The sequence below is a fragment of the Podarcis filfolensis genome, assembly GCF_964270895.1.
Source record: "Podarcis filfolensis genome assembly, chromosome: 7".
Taxonomy (NCBI): domain Eukaryota; kingdom Metazoa; phylum Chordata; class Lepidosauria; order Squamata; family Lacertidae; genus Podarcis; species Podarcis filfolensis.
This window is the reverse complement of record NC_139603.1, coordinates 407120-431091: the sequence shown is the minus strand read 5'-3', so window position 1 is coordinate 431091 and position 23972 is coordinate 407120. Positions and strand designations below refer to the sequence as shown.

Below are 23972 nucleotides of genomic sequence, written 5' to 3'. Positions count from 1 at the left end.
AGCCCCTGAAACTCATAACAAGTCTTTATTGGTGTTTATATAAGTGACACAGAATAATTAAACCACATTTAGTTTGAAACTGACCATGGACTCCAGAAACACAATTCATACTTTGCAAGGCAGTCTTTCCAATACAAGTAGTTGCTTAACTAACTTAGCATTAAACTGTGACAGTTCCTTTATGTGACTCCTAAATAATTCAGGTTTTTTTTTCTTCTGCACATGTCTTTCAGACAGTTCCTTTGGCAAGAAATTCAGATTCTCCTTCCCCAAGGTTTTATTATATAAAAATAGAGTGAAATTTCCTTATGTACAAACATTACATTACATCATATACAGGTTTTTAAAAAACCACTATGAAAAGGCAGGCCATGGGTGAAACAAAAGGTCAATATAGGATAAATAAAATTAAATACTGCACATTTCATAAAAATTACATTAACCACAAAGAGTTTTTTGTTTGCAAATATCAAACAGTACCAATGTAATTGGAAATCTTTCCCAACAACTTCATTTATAACATATATCTTAGTGTTTAAGGCACATTTTGCTTATTCCTACATACTTCACTGAACCGAGTCAATAATTTAAGAACTCTTGGGGGAAATCAAACAGTGTGTATTTATGTAGGTACATGCTTTGGGGATAAGATGCAAGGGAGGGCACAGGTAGAGGGGTGTGGTTTTGTGTGTGTGTGTGTGTGTGTGTGTGTGTTTAAAGAGGTGCTAAAATACAAAGACTTCTTGTATAAACTTGGAAGCTTGTCGGGGCTGGCTGTGATCACAAAGCAGTGAGAAAGAGACTTTGCACATGCTCGGAGTCATTGTCCTCTTCAGCCAGCCTGCAGATAACACAGAGAGATAAACATCTCCATCAAATGCGTGGTTCTGGAAATTCAAGTTCTGTGGCCTGACACCAGCTTCTTACACGGCTCCTGTGGCCTGACACATATGAACCTCAGCTAAAGTTAAGTACTCATTAGTAGTTAAACCTTCTGACTGGTCTCAGGTGGAGGGCCTAAATATCGAGTGGAGGGTGCTTGGTATAAGGGTACTGAGATCTCTTGGAGGTCTGGCAGCCTCCCCTGATGAGGAGGCGACAGCAATGTAATAGCTCTGTCATAATCCCTATGCAAGACTTTCTCATAGACACTCTGCAGCCCCACTGTCTTGGGCAGTTGTGCCTGATAATAGTTATCTCGGCGAAGGGAATCCCTGGGCAGTGAGGTGCTTTTGCAGAAGGTGGACAGCTGGGTCTTTGGGTGGGGGGATGAGTGAGGATTGGCTTGGCCACAGGAAGGGCTCCAACATCGATCTGAGTGGCCCAGGATCTTGCATTCAGCAGTACAAGCCCACAACCCTAGAAATGCAAGGGGAAAAACAAACTTGAGAACATGGACACGTAGCAAGCAGAGCACTGTTAGGGCAGCACCTAGGAGACCATTGTATCAGTGCCATTCTCAGTGAGAGGAAAGATGGAAAGGGGAAGAATCATTTCATGAAACTAACATGAAGGACAAAAAGATCCTCATACAGCTACCATCAAAATTGCATCATAGGAAGCTGCCATACACCAAGTCAGATCTTTGTTTCACCTAGCTAAGCAGCCTGTGGAAGTTTCAAACAGGGCTCCTTCCCAGCCCTAGCTGGAGATGCTGGGGGGTGGGACCTGCATGCACCCTCCCCTTAAAATGACAAGCCACAATACAAGCCAGCACAACTCAGAACGTTGTGCCAAGAAGGATCCAAAGGATAAGCATTCTGAGCTGCTTGGAGAAATGGCAGGATAAGAAATAGCCAGACAGAACCTGGTCCTTTGGCTTCGGGTGATGTGGATGCGCCCCAAACTGTCAGCCACCCTGGCTGCTATATTTTCCCTAGTTGTGAGATTGATTGAAATCTATAGCTCTTGCTGTAATTAACAGCCTATTCCCAGACTCATTAAAATTGAGGAGGGTTTCCAAAAACAGTAGAATGGTGACCAGGTCTTTTGGTGCTGGGTTTCTTTCAATGTTTCTCGGGCAACAGGTTTCCAAGTTCTGTGGCATTCTGAGGGGAAAGTGCCAAAGTTTAAGGCATCCTTACCATTCTGCATGTGCGTGATGAGGTCCTTTTTAAGAGCGTCCCCACTGATGTCAGAATCACTGTCATTGAAATCACTATCGCCTTTACCACTGTCTTTGCCGCTGAACTTCTCTGCTTCTCTGCCTGATATGGTGTTGAAAGAATGACCCTTCCAGATGGCCACAGGTGGGACTGGCTCTTTGCTGTAACTAGGGGTAGAGGCATAAGACTGGAAGAAGGTGGAAGGGCACATGTGAAGGATTGGGGGGGGGGGCGAGGGGAAGAAAAGGAGAAAAATGTTATAAGGAACAGCAGTGTTAATAAAAGGAGTCTAACTAGCAACTTGGACCACATCCCTGTGAATTGGAATCACCTAGACTCAAGCTAGGCTACAAATCAAGAACTTTTGTTTAACTCAGGCACCCCCAACCTGTGGCCCTCCAGTTGTTTTGGCCCACAACTCCCATGATCCCTCGCTAACAGGACCAGTGGTCAGGAATGATGGGAATTATAGTCCAAAACATCTGGAGGGCCGAAGGTTGGGGATGCCTGGTTTAACTGATGTGTAGACTGGCTGTAAATAACTTTAAATGCAAATATCCCTGCTTAATTACTTTAACAATGTGAGACACTACATAACTTTTACATAATGTGGCCCTCCTTTATTACATATGCATCAAAGAAAGAACATGCATTTAAACCACCTAAGACACATGGGAGCATGTGGAATGATATTTTTTAAACCAGCAACTGTAGAAATAATTTTTTATTAGACTATATTACTAATGTAATTATCTGGACGTAGTTGGGGCTGTTTTTTTGGGGGGGGTTAGGGGAAAACTTTATTTGATTGCTTGTATCTGATTATATGTTGTTCTTATATTCAACTAATAAAATATTTTTTTTAAAAATTACTTTGGGAACTGGATGTAAAAATCCCAAAACATTCAAGAATAAGCTAAAGGGGGGGGGGGGGTAATAATAAGCTAAGGTGCAAGAAGCAAGGTGCCTCTCCCAGGGGGGAAAGGGAATCAAGATCATGGGAAATGCTACCTCTGCATTCGTCCCCCGGAGTCTGCTCTGGCTGTCATAGAGACTGGCGGTCTCTCTGATGTTTTCTAAAGCCGGGATGTCTTCGCTGGCTGGGGAGGGCTCCGGGCTAGCAAAGGAAGATTTGCTGGGGAAGGAATGAACTTCGAAGCCATTGCCTCGGGTGCCAGGGCTGGAGGAGATCAGGCCACCGCCCTTGCCTTCCTGCTGCCCCTTCTCCAGGTGAGAGCTGTCCAGCGGCTCCTCCAGGACTCCCTTCTTCTCCTTCTTGCGCCTGTTGCAAGTGGTGGCGATAGTGATGATGGCCACCAGCAGCAAAGTGCAGCTCCCAGCAAGGACGATGATGACAATCAAGGGGATGTCCCACTGCACAGCTTTCCCTTCCCCAGTGTTGGGCTTGGCCTTGGAATCCTGGCTGCTTGCGGGGAGCAACGCAGCAGTCACCTGGAAACTGATAGGGACGGTAGTGGAGAGGGGAGGCTGTCCATTGTCGGCCACGGTGAGGAGCAGCTGGTAGACTTGGCCCAGCTGTTCTTCTGAGAAGCTCCCGGTGAGCACAACTTCTCCTGTTTTCTTGTTGATGGCAAAGAGGTCCAGGGCTGGTGGCTGCTGTTGCTGCGAATCTTCTAGGAAGGAAAAGCTCAGCTCAGCGTTGACTCCCTCATCAGCATCTCTCGCTTTGATGTGTGCCACCACCGAGTCGTGGGCAGCTTTTCTGGACACCCCGATCTCAAGGGAGCCGTTGATGAGTGCTGGGTGAGTAATGATAGGCGCATTGTCGTTCTGGTCTACTACCCGCACCTTCACCAAGGCTGCGCTGGAGAGCTGAGGGGAGCCGCCATCCGTGGCTTGGACGGTCAGCTCCAGCTGCTTGAGGATTTCGTAGTTGAAAGTGCGCAATGCGTAGATGGCCCCCGTCGCCGGATCCACCGAAACATAGGTGGAAATGGAGGCGCCCATTACTTGGCTGTCCATCAGGCGATAGGTGACCTTGCCGTTGGCTCCTTGGTCCGGGTCGGCGGCGAGGACGGCGGCGAGGTAGGCGCCAGGCGGGTTGTTCTCCAGCACCGCCACCTCGTAGCGCGCCTTGGCGAAGCGAGGCGCGTTGTCGTTCTCGTCGGCCAAGCGCACGGTGAGACGGTGCACGGTCTTGGCCGGCGGCGAGCCCAGGTCCTCGGCCACAACCGTGAGGTTGTACTCGGGCACGCGCTCACGGTCCAGGGCGCCCGTGGTGAGCACCACGTAGCTGGCGTCGTAGGCGCGCTGCAGGGCGAAGGGCTCGTGCGGCGCGGCCAGCAGGGCGCAGCGCACCTGGCCATTGGCTCCCGCGTCGCTGTCCGAGGTGCTGACGAGCGCCACCAGGCTCTCGGCCGGCGCCGCCTCGCTCACGTAGGCCACCGTCCAGGCGGCAGCGGCGCCCTCGGGGGACGCGCCCCCCTTGACGAGCGGTCCCGGCTCGGACCCCGCGCCCGCCCCGCCACTGCCGGCGCTGAGGGCGCTGATGGCCACGGCGGGCGCGTTGTCGTTGACGTCAAGGAGGCGCACCACCACCTTGCAGCTGGCCGCCAGCGGGCTGGCGCCGCGGTCGCTGGCCTGCACGTCCAGCTCGTAGGCGCGCTGGAGCTCATAGTCGACGGCAGCGCGAAGGCTGAGGCGCCCCGAGAGCGGGTCGAGAGCAAAGAGGTTCCGCGCCTCGGCGGGCACCTGGCTGCCCCAAGCGTAGAGCAGCTGCCCGTTGGCGCCCTCGTCCGGGTCCGAGGCGTCCAGGTCGAGGAGCAGCGCTCCGGATGGCGCGTCCTCGGGCAGCTCGACGGTCAGCAGGGCGCCATGTGGGAAGGCGGGTGCGTTGTCATTGGCGTCCAGCACCCGCACGCTGACCGTGGCCGTGCCCGAGCGCGCCGGGCTGCCGCCGTCCTTGGCCACTAGCTCCAGGCGGTAGGCGGCCTGCGCCTCGCGGTCCAGCTCGGTCAGCAGCACCAGCTCGGCGCACTTGAGCCCATCTGCGCGGCTCTGTGCCTCCAGGCCAAAGTGGCTGTTGGGCGAGACGGCGAAGCTCTGGATGCCGTTGGAGCCCACATCCAAGTCGTGCGCCAGGTCAAGCGGCAGGCGGGTGCCCGGCGCGGCGCTCTCCGACACCTCCAGGGCGATGAGCGGCTGCGGGAAGCGGGGCGCGTGGTCGTTGATGTCCCGCACCTCCAGCTCCACGTGCACCAGGCGGTAAGGCGAAGGAGGCGAGCCCCCGCCGCTGCCGCTGCGCGGCCAGCCCAGACTCACCACGTCGAAGGCCAGCACGCACGGCTCCTCCGACTGCCCGCACAGCGCCTCGCGATCCAGCCGCTCTGTGCCCAGGCTCAGCTGCCCGTCCCGCTCGCGAACCTGCACCAGCGAGCTGTTGCCCGGCGCCTTCACCAGGCGGAAACTGCGCTCTCCGCCGCCTCCTCCCGGGCCCTTCAGGGGCAGCTCGTCGGCCAAAGTGCCGATCACTGTGCCGGGAGGGTCTTCCTCATAGGTGTGGTATCGCATTGTCTTGCCGAGGGCAGAGGAAAGCAGCCAGCCTAGGCAAAGCAGCCCCCCAGGGTGGCAAAGGTTGCCGGGGCAGCGCCCGTTCTTGCGCACATTCATGGCTCTGGCACTGCCTTGCGCGCCGATCAGAGAGAAGGAAGGGGCCACTGGGTGCGAGGGGGCGAGAACGAGGGGCCAACAGGCCAGCGGCTACTCGCGAGTTCTTCCCTAGCTCGGCGTGGGTGCTCTCTAGACTGGCTCCATGCGCGGCCGCTGCTCGGCTACCTGCTCGCTGGGCTCCGCGCTGCAGCTGCCTCGCTCTATCCCGCTTCTAAGCCGCCGCGGCCCCTCCGAAGGGTCTTTAATAGACGCGGGTATGCAAATTTGCGTAGCGGATCAGCCAATGGTGGGCTCCCTTACCTCCCCAGACACCTCCCCGACCATCGCACATCGCAACATGCACATATATTATATGTGCCGGGACTGGGGAGACGCAGGAGAAAAAAGGCGCTCGAGGGAGCTTTGACCTTGTGTCCTTCGGCTCTAGGGCGTATTTTTCTTCCCTGGGGGGCAGTGAGCGGGATCATGGCTTTGGGCTAGAGCCGAACTGAAGGGCTCCCAGCGTCTCCGCCTAAGGCGGGGCAGAAACTGGTGTCTTAAGACAAGTCCGATCCAGTCCATTCCAAATGCGTATCCCTTCGGCCGCCGCGCACAGGCGAAGAAGTCTCGCCCCCGTTTGAAGCCCGGCAGGGCTGGGCTTTCAGCCCAGGATGATCTTTGCGGGGACAGGACTGCCTCTATGGCCAAGGAGCTCCCCTTTGCGCCCCATTCTCCTTCCCACGCAGAAACCCCCAGAACAAAACAGGAGAAATAAGCCTCTTGTAAGAGAGAAACCTGCGTTGCCCTTCCCACGAGCTCGCCCTAGGATGGCGTTTTTGTGCAGTAAGCAGACGGCGGGGTGGGGGGCGCGGGGACAGCAGAGAGAGTGATCCAAATCTTAAGCTTTTGGCCAGTAGGGCTGCGAAACTAGGGGCAGGGGAACTGGGGCTGAGCTCAAAATCGGATTTCGACTAAACAGGGGGAGCTTTCGAAAGGTTTCCAAGATGACACTGTATAAATGTCTCGTGAAGCCCTCGTTAGCGGTTCGCCAGAGAATAGCTTGGCGGTCCTGCGCGTCGGAGCCACCAATGTCTGTATTACTTCCCAATGACAAGCGAAAAGGGCAAAAGAAGAGAGGGCGGGAGAGGGAGATTGAACCCCCCCCAGCCCCGCCTGGAGTGTCGGCTAAATTGAATATAATGAGCGGGGCGCCACACGGAGCCGTTCTTGTCCGGCTCCATTCATCGCCCATCACTGCCATAGCTCTTTGACCGGGGCGAGGGTGGGCGCTGAAGGCAACACAATGGCCGGCTCGAATCGGGGGGGGGGTATACTTTTGACACCCCCGTCCCTCCCTTCCTCTCTCCCTCTGCAATCGGCCCCCCTGGTGCTCTGCTTTGCCTGTTGAAGGGATTTGCTTTTTGTCCTCTCTCTGGGAAGCCAAACTAGTCTCGTTCCAGGAGAACAAAATAACAGCATGAAGCTGAAACCTGGAACGAACCTGAAGGGAACTGGGATGGAGGGACGAGGCCGGCCAGTGTGAGTGAGAGAGAGGCATGCGGGTGGGGGTGGAGGGCTAAGCCATCTGCTCTGGAGAAGCCAGCCACCGCCAGCTCCACGATCTCACCGATGCACTCGATTCGCGAGAGCCACAAACCCCGCCGCAACGGATCCGCGTAGAAAACGGTCCAGGGATTCTCTCTTTCTCTCCTCTGAATCGCACTTGTTCTGGTCACGTTTGTGGGTCGATCGGAAAGGCAGCGGAACGGCAGAGGCCAGATGGCCACCTGTTATGGCTGCCATCCTTGAGATTCCTGCATTTCAGGGGGTTGGACTGCATGACCCTCGGGATCCCTTCGAACTCTACCATTCTAGGAGCCTGTGACTCGGTTAACGAGACCAGCCTGTCGGGGACCTGCAGAGAATGCATCTTTAACCCAACCCTATTACTTTTACACGGAAGAAACCCCCAAAAGTCTGCGCCCTGCTCTCACTTCTCCAGTGGGACTTTCTTCCGAGTAAACATGCCCGATGAGAAAAGTAGCCCATTCCTCTGGCGAGTCACGTTTGCTGCCAAAGAGTAGGGGGGGGAAGAGGGCACTACCGTGTTCTTTGATGTAGGCGGGGCTGGTGGGTTGGCAAGGAAAGAAAAGCGGCGAGGCAATCCTGCGCACACCTCAAGGGAAAACCTTGTGCGTGCGTGTCCCACTCAGCCATTTGGATTCCTCGAGGTTCCGCTGGTTAAATGAGTTTGAGCACGCAGAAGCTGGCTTAAATAGATTGAGGAGGGTTCGAAGGCAAAACTTCAATTCATTTCACCCTAAGTATTCATAGAATCATAAAATCTATGAATCTTAGTAGGAATCTTAGTAAAGCATCCATGACAGATGGCTATCCAACTTCTACTTAAAAATCTCCAAAGAAGGAGAGTCCACCACCTCCTGAGGGAGACTGTTCCACTGTCAAACAGCTCTTACTGCCAGAAAGTTCTTCCTGATGTTTAGTCGCAATCTCCCTTTTGAAACTTGAATCCATTAGTTTGGTTCCTACCCTCTGGAGCAGGAGAAAACAAACTTGCTCCCTCTTCCATATTACAGCCCTTGAAATGTTGGAAGATGGCTAAAATATCTCCTCTTGGGATTCTCTTTTCCAGGTGAAACATACCCAGCTTCTTCAACCATTCCTCATAAGGCTTGGTTTCCAGATGCTTGATCATCTTGGTCATCCTCCTCTGCACCTGTTCCAGCTTGTTAATAACCTTCTTAACTGCGGTGCCCGGAATTGGACACAGTATTCCAAGTGTGGTCTGACTAGGGCAGAATAGAGTGATACTATTACTTCCCTTGACACTATACTTCTGTTGATGCAGCCTAGAATAGCATTAGCTCTTTTTTGCTGCTGCATCACACTGTTGACTCATGTTAAGCAGGTGGTCTACTAAGACCCCTAGATCCTTTTCACATGTACTACTGGTAAGCCAGATATTCCCCATCTTATATTTGTGCAGCTGGTTCTTCCTGCCTAGGTGCAGAACTTTACATTTCTCCCTCTTGAATTTCATTCTGTTCTCCAGTCTGTTTATGTCATTTTGAATCCTAGTTCTGTCTTCTGTGGCATTAGCTACCCCTCCCAATTTGGTGTCATCTGCAAAGTTGATGAGCAACCCCTCAGTCCCTTTGTCCAAGTTGTTTATAAAGACATTAACAACAATGGGCCCAAGACAGAACCCTGCAGCACCCCACTTGTCTCTTTTCTCCAGGATGACGAGGAACCATTAATGTGTACTCTCTGGGTTTGGTCAGTCAACCAGCTGCAAATCTACCTTACAGTTACATTGTCCAGCCCACATTTAACCAGTTTGTCTGCAAAAGTATCATCGGGAACTTTGCCAAAAGCCCTCCTGAAATCAAGATACACCATGTTCACAGCATTCTCCTGATCCACCAAATTTGTAACTCAATCAAAAATAGAAAGGAGATTCATCTGTCAATACTTGTTTTTGAGAAACCCATGCTTGCCGCCCCGCCCCCCTTTGAAGATGGGGACAAAATCTGCCCATCTCTGTCTGCAGGAACTTCACCTGTTCTCCAAGAATTCTCAAATATTATAGACTGAGGCTCTGAGATTACATCCACAAGCTCCCTTGGCTGCAGCTCATCAGGCTCTGGAGATCTGAATTCATTTAAAGTAGCTCGGTGTTCCCTTACCACCACCTACTTTCCTTTCTTGGGCTGCAGCTATTGTTCTTTTTTGTACATAGCTTTTTCTTTTTCTTTTTCTTTATCTTAGTTTGTTCTTTTTCTGCCTTTTTGATTTCTTCTTTCTTTACTCTCCTTCACTTTTGTTGCAATGATTTTGTGTATTTTTGCATATGTTTGTATTTTAAATTAATAATAAATAAATAAATTAATAATAAAAATAAAAATAATAAAGTAGCTCGGTGTTCCCTTACCACCTCCTTACCTTTCTTGGGCTGCAGCTCCCTCATTACATCACCAGGTTGGTTTCTTTCCTTATGGGTGAAGACATGATGGGACTACACTATCTGCTCTGCGAAATGAGTTTTAATAGGTAGGAGAGGATATATTAATTGCAATTTATATCTCCAGGCATCTATCTCTTAAACATAGTTTCAAGTCCCATCCTTAGCAGCAAATTGAAGCGTAGGAATTAGGCTGTAAAGTCTTCTTTTGAACAAGTCCAATTGCAAAGCAAGCTGGCTCCTTCTTTTCTTACTCAGCTTAAGAAAGACTGGGAAGTAAATTAAAAAATGTAATTTACTTACTCCTAGTCTTGCATTGGTTCTCAGCTACAGCAGCAGTAAAGAACTTTGCAGGTGAATGCTTATATACTTATATAAATCAGGGGTCGGCAACCTAAGGCCCATGGGCCACAAGCGGCCCACAGGGGTCATTTAACTAGCTCACGAGCCACCCCCAAACTGAGCCGCCCGCTCGGCGAGTCCCCGCATGCTGCGCTAAACTGGTGCGACGTGGGGACTCACTTCCATGGCGCTGGAAATCACATCTGTGCAGATGCTGGAAATTGCAGGCCCATGTGCTCACACATGCATGCAATCCAGGCCATGGAGGGGTCTCCGCTGGAGTGAACTGGCCCAGGCGAGGTAAACCTTGCCAGTCCCTGGTATGAACAGTCTCAGGCAGATGCCTGAGCTGGAGTAGGCAAAATGCATGTCTGCCCCATCACTGGTTGAAGGAAGAGAAAGAGGGAGAGGAGAAGATGGGAAATGACATCACACAGTGTCCTCTCTACCAATTACATTTTTATGGTAGCAATACAACTCTGTGGTTGTTAATCCCTAAACTAGCAAAAATGTGCCTTGTTGTATGTGACTGCTCAGTCTCTCACATACTGGATTGCAGCACCACCATTGCCCCAGGGTATGATGGGGTGGTCCATTACCAAGCAAAACTGTTTGACTCGTTTTAATTTAGAACAGGGGTGGGAACTTGTGCTCCTCCAGATGTTGCTGGGCTATGACTCTGACCAATGCTTTTTTCTGGGGGGATGCAGGGGTACACATACCCTTAAACATTTTGTGAATCTTTGTACTTTTGTCCATTGACTGCCTTTATTTTCCCCGATTTAAACTATAAAATGGTGATTTTCTTGAGTCAAAATGAGAGTACCCCTAAACATTTTTTAAGAAAAAAAGCACTGACTCCGAGCATCCCTCACCATTGGCCATGCTGGCTGGCTCTAATTTCAACAATACCACAGGTTCCCTATACCTAATTTAAAAGAAAAATGACTAAGTGGGAAAGTCACCTCTTTATATAATACTCTGAATAGTATGGAGAAAGTGGAAAAGGAAAAATGTTTCTTTCCCTCATAATGCCCAATGAAACTGATTGGCAGTAGCTGTAGGACACAGAAAAGAAAATCCTTATTCAAGCAATGCCTGAATGGAATGTCCCGGCACATAACGTAGCAATGATCACTGACTTAGATGAAGTAGTTGGATAGGTCTGTCAATGTCAATTGCCATGATGTGATAGACAAATGGGACATCCGTCCTCAGAGGCAGTGTACTTCTGGACACCAGCTGCCAGGTGAGAAACAACAGGGGACGGTTGCTTACTGGCATAGTTTTGTTGCTGAGCAACAACGTGCAGAGCTCAGTGGCGTGGGAGGCCAGCCAACCAGAAGAGTCTTTGGAGGTGTACTTGCCTAGAGGCAGAGTCATCATCCAAAGTGAGATCCATAGGATCGGGTTGCCATGCATGGGGTCAAGGATCAAGACAAGCAGGAAGCAGCAACGTAGGGCCAGGAACTACAAGTGTTGTTACAAGCATCTGGCTGCTGCTGGAAGCCCAGCTTAAGGCAACTAAAGCCAGCTGGTTTTCATCAGCGCCAACTCCTCCATGTCTTTGAAGGCTGCACGTGGAGCTACTCTGCCTTCTCCCCCTTCAGGCTGCTGTTCAACAGGTGAAGCCGACTCCTGGCTCATGACACTTGTGGGCTTCAGAGGCATCTCTGGCCACTGTTGGAAATAAGGTGCTCAAATTTCACAAAACTCTTTTTGTGTTCTTAGGACTGTTGCCACTGCTTGGCCCATACTATCCTGTCTCCTTCCAGCCCATCTGTGGGTACTGCAGGGATCTTTCTTAGTTGCAATGCTCCACTATTATACCACATTTCTACAGCTCTCCATCACCTCAGCTAAAGGTTTATGTGCTCTATCACTCTTTAGCTTTTTAATTGGACAGTTAACTCCTTCTTTTGGTAAATTAAGCAAGAGTTAATTGCAAAAGGTATAGTTTGGTATATGAGGTGTTTGAAACCAGATACAGTATATGTAATGGCTCATCCCACATATTTCACAGTGAACATTTTCGCTTCTGCCCACAAATGCTTAAAAGCATTGAGGAATGTTTCATTGATATTAGTCCCCCAATATGCAAAGTTGACGTTATTGTGAAGCTCTTGCTTCTACAGTTTTGCGGACCAGTTGAGTCATTCTAGATTTCCACCTCTTACTATGTGTCAGGCATGACGTCACCACATGGCATCTTCAAGCAGGCCCCAGAGTCCGGACAGGTCCACACCAAACATTTATCAGACCCCCCACCCTTTACATTGTCCCATACAGCTCTGTGCTGGTGCCAGGAAGTCACCATTTAAATTTTCTCCAATGTAGAGCTGCTTTGGGGGCATTGTGAAATTAAAATGGTGGCTGCCTGGCTAAGGTTACCAGATTTTTTTCAATGAATCTGGGGACACTTTAAATAAATAAATACTACACGTTCGGGATGTTGATGCTGCAGTGATGGCAGTGGCAGAGGGGCGGCAGCTGCCTTGACCTCAACCGTCACGTTTCCCCTTCCTCTGAGGCTTCTATCTCCTTTCTTCATGAGCCTGGGCAGCCCCTGAGTTGCTGGTTCTTTGGTGGTGGTGGGGAAGTGGTGTGCGGTGGGTCAGGCATGGAAGGAGAAGGAGGGCCAAGAGTGGCCCCCAATCCCATTCCTACTTGCGTGCAAGCAGGCGAGGGCAGGGTTTACACTGCCTTTTGGAGCAGTCCCATCCCAACTCCTACTTGTGTGCAAGAGGAGGGGGCAGGGATCTCTCAGGCAGCACGATGCCTCCCTTCCCATCGGAGCAGCCCCAATCCCATTCCTACTTGCATGCAAGCAGGAGGGGGCGGGGATCCCTCAGCTGGGAAGGGAGGCTTCCCGTTGCCTGAGAGATCCCTGCCCACTCCTGCTTGCATGCAAGCTCTGATAGGCAGCGTGAAGCCTCCCTTCACAACTGAGAGACCCCTGCCCGCTCCTGCTTGCACGCAAGTAGTTTTGAGGCTGCTCCAAGAGACAGCATTAAGCCTCCCTTCACAGCTTAGTTGCTGGGGTCAGGGAAGGTGGAGGCAGCCCGGAAGCTGCATCTTAGAGCCCCTGCACCACCATCATATGGGGACTTCCAAGCAGCTCCTGAAGCCAGCAAGAGCCAACTGCTCCGGACTGCTGAGACTGCCGCTGCTGCGTTTCCCGGGGACATTAGATGAAATCCAGGGACATTCTGGGGATGGAATTTGTCCAGGGACTTATTCGTAAATCCAGGGACTGTCCCCAGGAAACGGGGATGTCTGGTAACCCTATGCCTGGCACCATTTGGAGGAGTGGTGCTGCCAGTCTATCAACTAAGGGTTCCATGGCAGTAGGAGTGGGCGGTCTCACCAGAGAACAGTATGCTAAGGACCCTTAAACTTGGAGTCAGCTTTGCCCAAAGTGGGATCATGCCAAAAGCCTTGGATGGAGTTGGATAGCCTTTTAAAAAACCCTCATCAGACTGATTTTTGGCTACAAAGCAACTCCTAAAAACGGGGGGTGAGGACCTTTGGTCCCCCAGATGTGGCTGGAGAAACAAATCCTATCAACCTTTACTATGCTGGCTTGGGATGATGGTGCTGTAATGCAGTAAGTGACTCACACTTGCATGCATGAAATGCATTAACTTGAGCCCAAAGCCCAGATTCCCAGTGGGTGTAGTTCAGGGGTGGCAATGTGAACAAAATATGGGTGGGGGCAGGTGAGCCCCACCCCATAGAATCGATCACAAGACACGGCAAATGCCCACCATTTGAATGGCAATGCCCATCAACTGGGGCTGTGTGTGAGTTGGCTCTTGTGGATTAGTAGGCTCCCAGCAGCCTTTGCTCCCCCTTTTCTCTCTCCTGCTTCCTTCAAAGAACAAGGAGCCATATGGAATGGCTCCCAGAAAAAGAGAAACCAAGTGAACTATTGTTGGCATCTATCTGTCTTGAGAGACAATGGTGTGCACCTCCGTGGGTGAAGGCAAAAATAAGATTTTTTTTTACAGCCTGCATCTTTGCTAACCCACCATTTTTGCAATGAAACCAAGTTATTTTCTTTATGTCATTTAGAACCCTTTTCTTTTACTGGCAACAGATGGAGACTTGTTCGCTGTAACTCCTGAAACTCTAGAGCTGAGTAAAATCTATCAGTGTTTGAAAAAAGCAAAGGTCCTGACTTCCTTTGTCTCCTCAGCCTGGTCCTCAGACCCTTGTCGGCATAAAAGAGTCCACAAGAAGAGTGTCCTTGCAGAGTATTTTCTGCTTTTATTCTTAAAAGTATTTATCTGCAAAATGACCAACTGTACACACATCAACACTACCAGCTTTCTCCAACCAACCCACCCCAAACACTAACATTGACCACTCTATATATACAGGTACAATTAGGTGAAAGGTTGCATGAGTCATTGTAGGCCACTGACTCATGCTGACTTAGTTCTTTTAGCATTAAATAAACAGTGGCCAATTTTTAGCCGTAACAAAATCTTCACTTATTTGCAAAGCTAAATGTCTCTGATTTATTCCAGCCTAAGTATTTTCATGGGAAATGTTTGTTTAAAAGTGGATGAGGGCAGGTGTAAATCTAACCAAGTTTTAATGTGATTGAAGCCATCACCATTGGGCTAACTGTTGTGAGAGAGTAAACAATCTCTATTCCAAACCTCTCTCTCCAACAGATGGGAGATGCAGTTCAGCAACATCTGGAGGGCCAAATATACTCCACCCCTGTCCTAAAGGCACACAGCATATTTTACAAGCCAGAGCATTGCTTTCAGCCCAGATTTAGCTGCTTGTGTGTTGTGCAACTAGAATGAATGAATAAATAAATAAATAAATAAATAATGTTATGGAGGGAGGTGAGCATTGCATTTGCAGGAACAGCATTCCCCAGACACCTGGATGAGCATCACAATGCAGAACAACTGCATCAACTGTCCACATGCAGATGCCTCTGGCCAGATGGAGAGATTTGCAGCCTGATTCAGTGGATGCTTATTTAGAAGCCAGCACCTCTGGGTTCACTGGGACTTCCTCTCATACAAGGCGGCATGGGATTGCACCACTAGTCCTGCTCAAGGGTGAAACTGGACTAGATATGGCTTAATAAGCAACAATTTTATATTTTACTTCCCTTGGTAATGTTTTCTTTTGAAATGTGTAATTTAATTGTTTTGTTTTGCTAACTTTGCTGCATTAAATGTGCATACTGTAGTCGACCTCCTTTGTAACGTTTCATTTTGAAATCTTTAAGGTAATATTTTAGTTTCCTGTTAATTATGTTGCTTTGAATGTACACATTATGTTTGACTTTCTTCAGTCATGTTTTATTCTAAACTGTTTTATTTGATGCTTCAAGATAGGTTGTAAACCACTTTGATATTTTTTCTTAAAAATTTAAAGTGGTATAGAAATGATTAAAGTGGTATAGAAATGATTAATAATTTAAATACAATGCTAACTGCCAATATGCAAGCAAATTAAGTAATTTGAGACAACTAATTTATAGCAGTAAGATGAACTCCAGAAGGCCAGGTCCACTACTTCTGAAGCCAGAATAGCTGGATCTAAACGGATTGGCTTGCAAGTGCTAGCCTTCTGGTTTCATTGTTTTGAGGATTAGGCTGGGTGGGTGCGTAGCATAACGCTGACGCCTGATCCTATGCAAGCTTACTCAGAAGCAAGTCTCACGGTATTCAGCGGGCCTTCTTCTCAAATAAGCATGCAGGACCACAGATGCCCATGGGCAAGACAGACAAGCAGAGCAGATGCCAGCAACCACGATCCCGCTCCGTTCAGTGTGCAGAGGAGGGCTGCAACCTCAGTGTGGCTATCTGTACGGATGGTGATATTATTATTATTATTATTATTATTATTATTATTATTATTATTATTATTATTATTATTGAATAATAAAGTGTGTCACTAGCTCGGCCTTTCCTTTCCTTCTCCCTATGGCTATCCCGCAATGAAGACTTAACCAAGCTTGGCTTGAAAAGGTGCGCCCCAGTTGGACGGAGATGGCGCCTCCTTTGCCGCCCCGCCGGCCCCTTCTCCCGTCCTCGGCCGCGACGAAGCCGCCTTCCGCCCCCCGCCCGGGGCGCTGTGCTGGCACGCGAGCGAAGCGAGCTCGGCTGCCGGAGCAAGACCAGCAGCGGCCTCCCTCGGCGGGCGCGGTTCGGGCGCGGGGGGAGCCGCCCGAGAAGCCCCTTCTTTGTTGGCGCCGCTCTGGAGCTCAGCAACCTGCCTGACAGCCGGCCTGGGAGCCGCGCCGCGCCCTCCGCTCCCCCGGCCGCCCAAGGCGAGAAGCTGCCTTTCCCGGCCGGGCCGGCGCTGAATAGCGGCTTTGTGCCGACTCGCGTGCAGCCCCCCCGGCGGACACGGCCGTCACGTGACGGATTAGCGGGGCCCGGGAAGCTGCTCCGAGGCGCGCACAATGAGCTCGGCCGCAGACGGGAGCCCCCGGCCTTCTCAGCCCCATAATGGGATTAGCTTCTCCATTTCAAGTTCCATACAGCATGTAATTTCTTTTTAATTAGGATTAGGTGGCGGAGGAAAGGCGCCCGGGCTCAGCCCCAAAGGCAGCCAGTGCTTGTGAAAGGGAAGGAGAGCGAGGGGGAGGGGATTTCATTCCTCCTCTTCCCTAATACTCGGGTGCCTCCCACACGCTTTAGAGAAGAAGAAACTCCCCCACCTCCGAGCATTCAATGCCCGTCAAGAATGAAGCGAAATGTCCCCCCTTCTCTGTCCTCCCCCGGCCTCTCGCAGGCCGCCAGACACATGAAAGGCTTTCTGCTCCCTTTTTCTAATTTGCTCCGCCATTTCAAGTCATTTTCTCTGCGATGTAGGCCTGTAGCGAGGACTGGGCCGGGACACGTTGGTCCCCGAGGCAGAAGATCCAAACGGCACACCCACAGCCTTCCCCTAATTAAAAGGGGGCCCATCCACCAGGAGGGAACACAGAAGACGCCTCGAAAGGAAATGAGCAGGCCGCCTCGAGTCTGCATTACGGAGCCCCTGGACACTTTGCAAGCTCAGGCGCTCCACAGCCAGCCACCTACATGCTGCAGCACAGAGGAAGGGGGCCACAAGATTGCATAAATCCAAAGCCTGTGTTTTAACAGATTCGTAATGCTGAGAATCCACCCCCCCCATTCATTTAAATGCTATTTAGTGCAATAAATGACAAATTAAAGGTAAAGGTACCCCTGACCATTAGGTCCAGTCACGGACGACTCTGGGGTTGGGCGCTCATCTCGCTGTATAGGCCGAGGGAGCCAGCGTTTGTCTGCAGACAGCTTCTGGGTCATGTGGCCAGCATGACTAAGCCACTTCTGGCGAACCAGAGCAGCACACAAACCCGCCAGAGTGGTACTTGCACTTTTGACGTGCTTTCGAACTGCTAGGTGGGCAGGAGCTGGGACCAAGCAACGGGAGCTCACCCCGTTGCAGGGATTCAACCCGGCGACCTTCTGATTGGCAAGCTCTAGGCTCAGTGGTTTAGACCACAGCACCACCCGCCTCCCCAAAATGACAAATTACTATCCTGCAAATAGAGACATTTATCTTTCTCAGCTAGAAGGAAGAAAAACAGTGCCCTGCATGTGCCTTCCCTTCCAAAGAACACTTTGTGGTCAAGACAAAATGTTGCCTTTCACAAAAGGTACATTTGTGACTGAAATCTTGAGTTTCTCCAAGAAAATTTCAGCACTGATACCTACGTTCATCTTCTCTAAGGCCACACTCGGCATAAAACTCAAATGAAACTGTAAATGTTGGTTTTATGATTGAGTTTTTTTAAACAACAAGTGCCTTTGTTGTTGTTGTTGTTTAGTCATGTCCGACTTCGTGACCCCCTGGACCAGAGCACGCCAGGCACTCCTGTCTTCCACTGCCTCCCGCAGTTTGGTCAAACTCATGTTGGTAGCTTTGAGAACACTGTCCAACCATCTCGCCCTCTGTCGTCCCCTTCTCCTTGTGCCCTCTATCTTTCCCAATATCAGGGTCTTTTCCAGGGAGTCTTCTCTTCTCATGAGGTGGCCAAAGTATTGGAGCCTCAGCTTCAGGATCTGTCCTTCCAGTGAGCATTCAGGGATGATTTCCTTAAGAATGGAGAGGTTTGATCTTCTTGCAGTCCATGGGATTCTCAAGAGTCTCCTCCAGCACCATAATTCAAAAGCATCAATTTTTCAGCGATCAGCCTTCTTTATGGTCCAGCTCTCACTTCCATACATCACTACTGGGAAAACTATAGCTTTAACTATACGGACCTTTGTCAGCAAAGTGATAAGGTCCTTATGGAGCCACACTGGTTTTCTAGATGCTTCCCACTTTTTGGAATTGTCTGTATTTGGAGCATTAATAATTTTTTTAGAAACTTTCATCCATCTTGGATTCCCTTCTCTTTGAGTTTTTCTGACCATGGGATCATACCCAGTAGCTCCTTAAGCTTCTTAAAATTGGCCTTCTTAAAATCCAGAGTGCAGGTCTGACTACACCCAACTTTCCCTTGCCTCTGTTTCATGAAACCCAAGTGGGCATGATCACTTCCTCCCAAGTTTCTGAGTTCTTTCACTTTGTTGATCAGTTCCTCCCTAGTTCCTCCTTGATGGTGAGGATCAGGTCCAAGATAGATGATCCTCTTGTGGCTTCTTCCACCTTCTGGGAAATTTGTTTATGTAAATCATTTGATGAAAATCACAAATATACTTGATGAATGTATATACTGTGAGTGGGGGCATATAACTGTCTCCAGTCACGCTATTATATCTGGCTTGGGCTTGGGCTTGGGCTTCTGAACATGTCCGGACATGCAAATGAGAATACAATGGTTTTCTTAATTACATAGAGAGAAGGAGCTGAGACTGTATAACCCCCCACCCCCAATCTTTTATCCTGTTGAAATGCTTTTCTTTGAGCTGCACCCTTTTTTCTCCCTTCACACCACGGATGGTTCTGGTGGCTTCAATAATATACAAAAAACAAAAGCACCCCATATGCTTCTTAGGCTAAACAATTGCTCCTGTTTAATCAGTTTTTCCCCAAGTACCCAAGCAAAGATGTGGGTTTTAACCTGTCAAACGCTACAAGATGAGGCTGATCAAAAGCTCTCTGGAAATAAAAGGCTGGAACTAACTTGAGGGATGTTCTTTGTTGTTCCATTGGTGTTTGCATGTGAGGGCTGCTTACTGTCTCATGCTCATCTTTGCCGGCAGATCCTGTGGAAGGAGGCATTGTAGACTGCCATGCAAATTATAGCTTGCAGGAAAGAACCCTTCATCTGTTTGTGTGAGATATATAAAATAAAGATACTGCTCCATTTGGCTTATTAAGAGTATATTCTTCAGTATCAGGAACATGAATGGATACCACTTCCTACGTAAATTCCTCTGTGGTTATTTTCCAGCTCAATTAAAACACAGAATGCAACATATGAAAGCAACCCTACCTGAACTACATGCTGCCCTGGGCTCCCGTGGGTGGGATAGAACACAAGTAAATAAATATATAAATTCAGGAAGAAGTAAATAAATTCAATCAATAAATTTGTGAAGTTGCTCATGCCATTGTGATAAGGTGGTCTGAGGTATCATATATGTTTTCATTTGGGGAAACGTTGCTCTGATGTATATATTCAGGACACAGTTCTTGGACACATTATAGCCACTGCAGCATATATGTACAGGAAAGCAAGAAATGTGGAGGGTGCTCAGAAGGTCAAGGCCAAAAGCAGTGTTACTCAATTAAACCAAGTATGTACAGGTAGCAGTACATGTGTAAAAAATGATCAAGGGTCTGGAAACCAAGCCTTATGAGCAGCAGCTGAAGGAGCTGGGTATGTTTAGTCTGGAAAAGAGGAGACGGAGAGGAGATATGATAGCTTTCTACAAATATTTTAAGGGCTGTTACAGGGAAGAAAGATCAAGCTTGTTTGCTCCTGCTCTGGAGGGAAGGACTTGAACCAATGGCTTCAAGTTGCAAGAAAGGAGATTCTAACTAAACGTCAAAGAACTTTCTGAGGGTAAGAACGGTGGGATGTGAAACACAAGAGCAGTCAAGTACAACATTCCTAGAGTGAACATGTTTGCACATGGGGAGGAATGTTTGTCCAGCCAGCAGGTAAACTTCCTGTTTCCTTCTGGGCTGGGACAGACTTCCTCTGCATGTGACTAGAGGTGGGTGTGGCCTCACCTGTGCAGGTAATGACAAAAGCACAGGGCAGGGCAGCCATCTCTCTCTCTTTCACCACATGCATCAAAGAAACAACATCTACTGAGCCAAAGATGCCCTCTTGGCCAGCCAAGAGAGGACAAAGGGACTGTCTTCTTATGAGATAGATTCCAAGTGTATGTTACTTCATTAAGCTACATCTGCCTTCTGGGATCTGATTGTGAACAGAATGTGAGTAAACTTTTTATACTTCTGTAAAAGACTGTGTCGCGTCTTATATTTTATGAGGGAATAAGGGGAAAATACCAGAACAGTTATTATAGAGGCTTTAGTGAGCCTGAGCAAACACATCCGTTGCAAAGTTTAAAATAAGGCGAATGTTACTCTGCTGAAATTGTGGAACTTGTTAACACAAGTTGGATAAGGATATAATCAGACAATATATCCTCTCCTGCATCAATTAACATTCCCACAAGAACTGTTCGACAGTGGAACAGACTCCCTCAGGAAGTTGTGGATTCTCTTTCCTTGGAGGTTTTTAAGCAGAGGTTGGATGGCCATCTGTCATGGATGCTTTAGCTGAGATTATTGCATTGCAAAGGGTTGGACTAAATGACCCTTGGGGTTCCTTCCATCTCTACAATTCTGTGATTCTATTATTCTAGGTATCTGTGCCTTCCTACACCTGGATCTGTCCTCTGGAGCATTACTTGATCTGTGCACCAACTGTTCAGGGTGGTTGCCAGTCTTGGTTTGGAGTGTAAGGCCTTGGGCCTCTTTAGATAATGACTTTTGTTCCACAATGCTTATGTCAGACACATTTTTGAGAGTCCACAGGACTTTAGAAGAATATATACCAGCAGCATTCATGCCATTTTCTTTTTCATACCAGATCGTCTGCTGCCTCTGTTCCCTCCCACACCCACCCACAAGCTGTCCTACTTTGTTTTCAAGTCATCCCCTCTTCCTTTCATTCTGAGTCCCTTTCCTCTTAGCACAGAGCACCCTGGGCAATCTGGAAAAGGAGTGGATTTGCCTTTATGCTACACTTCTTTCTCTCCTCCTCCTCTGTACCTGTTTTCATGCCTCTTGCTGTGAGAAGGAGAATGTCCTTGCTGCTTGCAGCCACCCAAGGAGCAAGGCAGGAGAAAAGAAGAGACAAAACAGACTGATATAGCTGAAGTCCAGAATGCTGTGAAATGCTCCTCACAGATACCTGCAGCACTTGGTTTCCTGCCAATGAATGTTTAGGATCCATGTTGGTGCCTGGACAAGTGGGTACTTACTTACCCTTAGGCACTTGCTCCTCAATGGGCAGTCTGCAGAACCTCTCCTTCCCCTCTCCTCCTTATTTCCCAGCACTTCATTTGTTGTTATACCAGTGCACTGCAATATCAATGAAAATGCAGACAGGTATGTTTGCTATATCCATGCATCATTCAGATTGTATAAGGCTAGAAAAACAAAGACAAAAATTAAATGCCCTGGCTAACACATCACCAATTACATGCCCTCTTAAACAATCCAGTAGTAAAATCAGCAACTAGGCCCTTGACAACCTTTGAAAACCTTCTCCTAACAACAAAGGGACACAGCAAAGGGATGGTATCCACAATATACAAATTACTACTCCAAAATCCCACAAACCCCCTTGATGTAATCAAAAAACAATTTGAGGATGACATAGGCTATGAGATTAACCCCACCCAAAGGACCAGAATGTGGTCTAAACCTCCCTTTAAATCCATATGAGTGTAAAGAAAAGAACTCACTCTGATACTCACTTACAGGTGGTACCTAACACCATGGAAACTAACACTAATACGCCCCAGAGCCTCACCAAAATGCTGGAGAGAATGCACCTCCACAGGTACATACCACACGTGGTGGAAATGTCCTAAAATCCAACTCTTCTGAACATCAATCATACAAGAAATGTGCAAAATAACTAAGCAAGTATTAGAGGTCACCCCAGAACTGGTCCTACTAAACATCTTCCAAGACAATAATGCCTATTCACAACACAAAGAGCTTATAACCCACCTATTCTCAGCAGCCAGAAACATCATAGCCAGACACTCAAGAGACCTGTCAGGAGTAAGCATAGAACAGTGGTATGGGGGGGGGCAACTAACCAACAAACTGAAACTGACACAGGGACAAATAGAAGAAGACACCTTCACCCCAATATGTTTACCCTTTATTACATACACAGCCCAACAAGACAACAACAAGAAACCACCAACAGCATTCAATTCAATCTGGCTAACCTGATCCAAACACACACACACCCCACTCACAAACGAAAACAAAGTTCACCACAACCAATCACAACCAACAAACCACACCCTAGGCTAGGGGTCACCAACCTAAGGCCCATGGGCCGGAAGCGGCTTGCGGTGGTCGTTTCACCGGCCCACAAGCCGCCCCTGAACCGAGCTGCCCACTCATGTTCTGCACTAAACCAGCACAGCGCAGAGCGAGGACTTGTTTCTGCGGTGCTGGAAATAGCGTCTGCGCAGATGCAGACACCGAAAATCATGGGCGTGCGTGCTCACGCTGCACATGATCCAGCCCACGGAGGGATCTCCATGTCACTGATCCGGCCCAGGCAAGATAAACCTTGCCAACCCCTGCCCTAGGCCAACCCCAACCTCTCTCACCACCAAAGGAATACAAGCAAATAATAAAGAGAACAAGTGATGCTGACGCAAAACCCCATACATACAGTAAGTAGAACAGAAGCATTGCTACCCCTCCCCACCCCACCCCACTCACCATTCCGCCCTCCACCTCTTTCTCCCTGATATGTAGAAAATGTAACTTGAAAAAAGAGACATTGCACATACTTTTGTAAACCAAGAAATCTTTAATAAAAATACATTAAAAAAAATACAAAAATTCAATCCGATAAAAACAAAGCGTGACCTCCCCTGGAAGTTCCTCCTACTGTCATAACACTGCAGATAAGGTCTTTCCCTTCAGACTATTTCTCCTCGCATTGACTTCGCCCCCAAGGGCACACTCTTCCATTGCCTCCCAAGACAGAAAAATGCCAACCAACCAGAATTATCTTCCAGTAATCTAAAAACAGCTCCACATGACATCGACATTGTTAAGCTGCTGTAACCTGCCACCCCCAATTTAAAGCTGAAATTTTATTTAAAGCTATTTTCATTCACATTATATACCAAACCTTCTTACTCCATTTCCCCTCTCTGCCTCTGTTTTTGATGAAACAAAATAAAAAGATTCCTTTCAATAGCACCTTAGAGACCAACTAAGTTTGTTATTGGTATGAGCTTTTGTGTGCATGCACACTTCTTCAGATACTGTTTTTGGTGGTTTCTCTTTATGCATTGAATTCTTTCCCGCAACCATTCTTACCACAGATCCATATTTGCTGAACGTGTTTCTGCTGTAAGCAGCAGCTGATGTGTGACCCTTCCTGGTTTCTATGAATCTGGGGCCTGTATTGACATCAAATAGTAGTCAGCAGGACTTACCAACTGCATGGAGGGGTTGGAAAGGAAATTCAAATGCTGGTGATGTTCAGCCTCAGGCTTGCAGCTGTGGGGGGACTGGGCCTGTTTCAAGCTGCCTGGTAGACCAGGAAGCATTTTTGAAAAAAGTATTGTAATTTTCAATATGCAGCTATAAAACAACCTGAACTAACAAATAGCACAGTGAGTATTCTCACCCCTGCTTTTAATTTTAAGTACAAAAAGATGTGAAAGCAACTCATCATCCTTAAGCATATC

The 23972-nt window shown here is 48.6% G+C and overlaps 2 protein-coding genes across 2 annotated transcripts in view; one reads left to right on the top strand and one right to left on the bottom strand.

The window, feature by feature from the left end:
- The window catches only part of LOC310767424 (uncharacterized protein), a 270699-nt gene that overhangs the window by 5398 nt on the left and 241329 nt on the right, over positions 1–23972 (top strand). The window lies entirely within an intron of this gene.
- PCDH8 (protocadherin 8) lies at positions 7–6569 on the bottom strand. The gene is made up of 3 exons (XM_083624302.1): positions 3117–6569; positions 2085–2292; positions 7–1359 (listed from the first exon to the last, which is right to left on the bottom strand). Exons 1-3 carry the CDS (start codon positions 5733–5735, stop codon positions 986–988), a joined length of 3201 nt encoding a protein of 1066 aa, XP_083480428.1. The 5' UTR covers positions 5736–6569; the 3' UTR covers positions 7–985.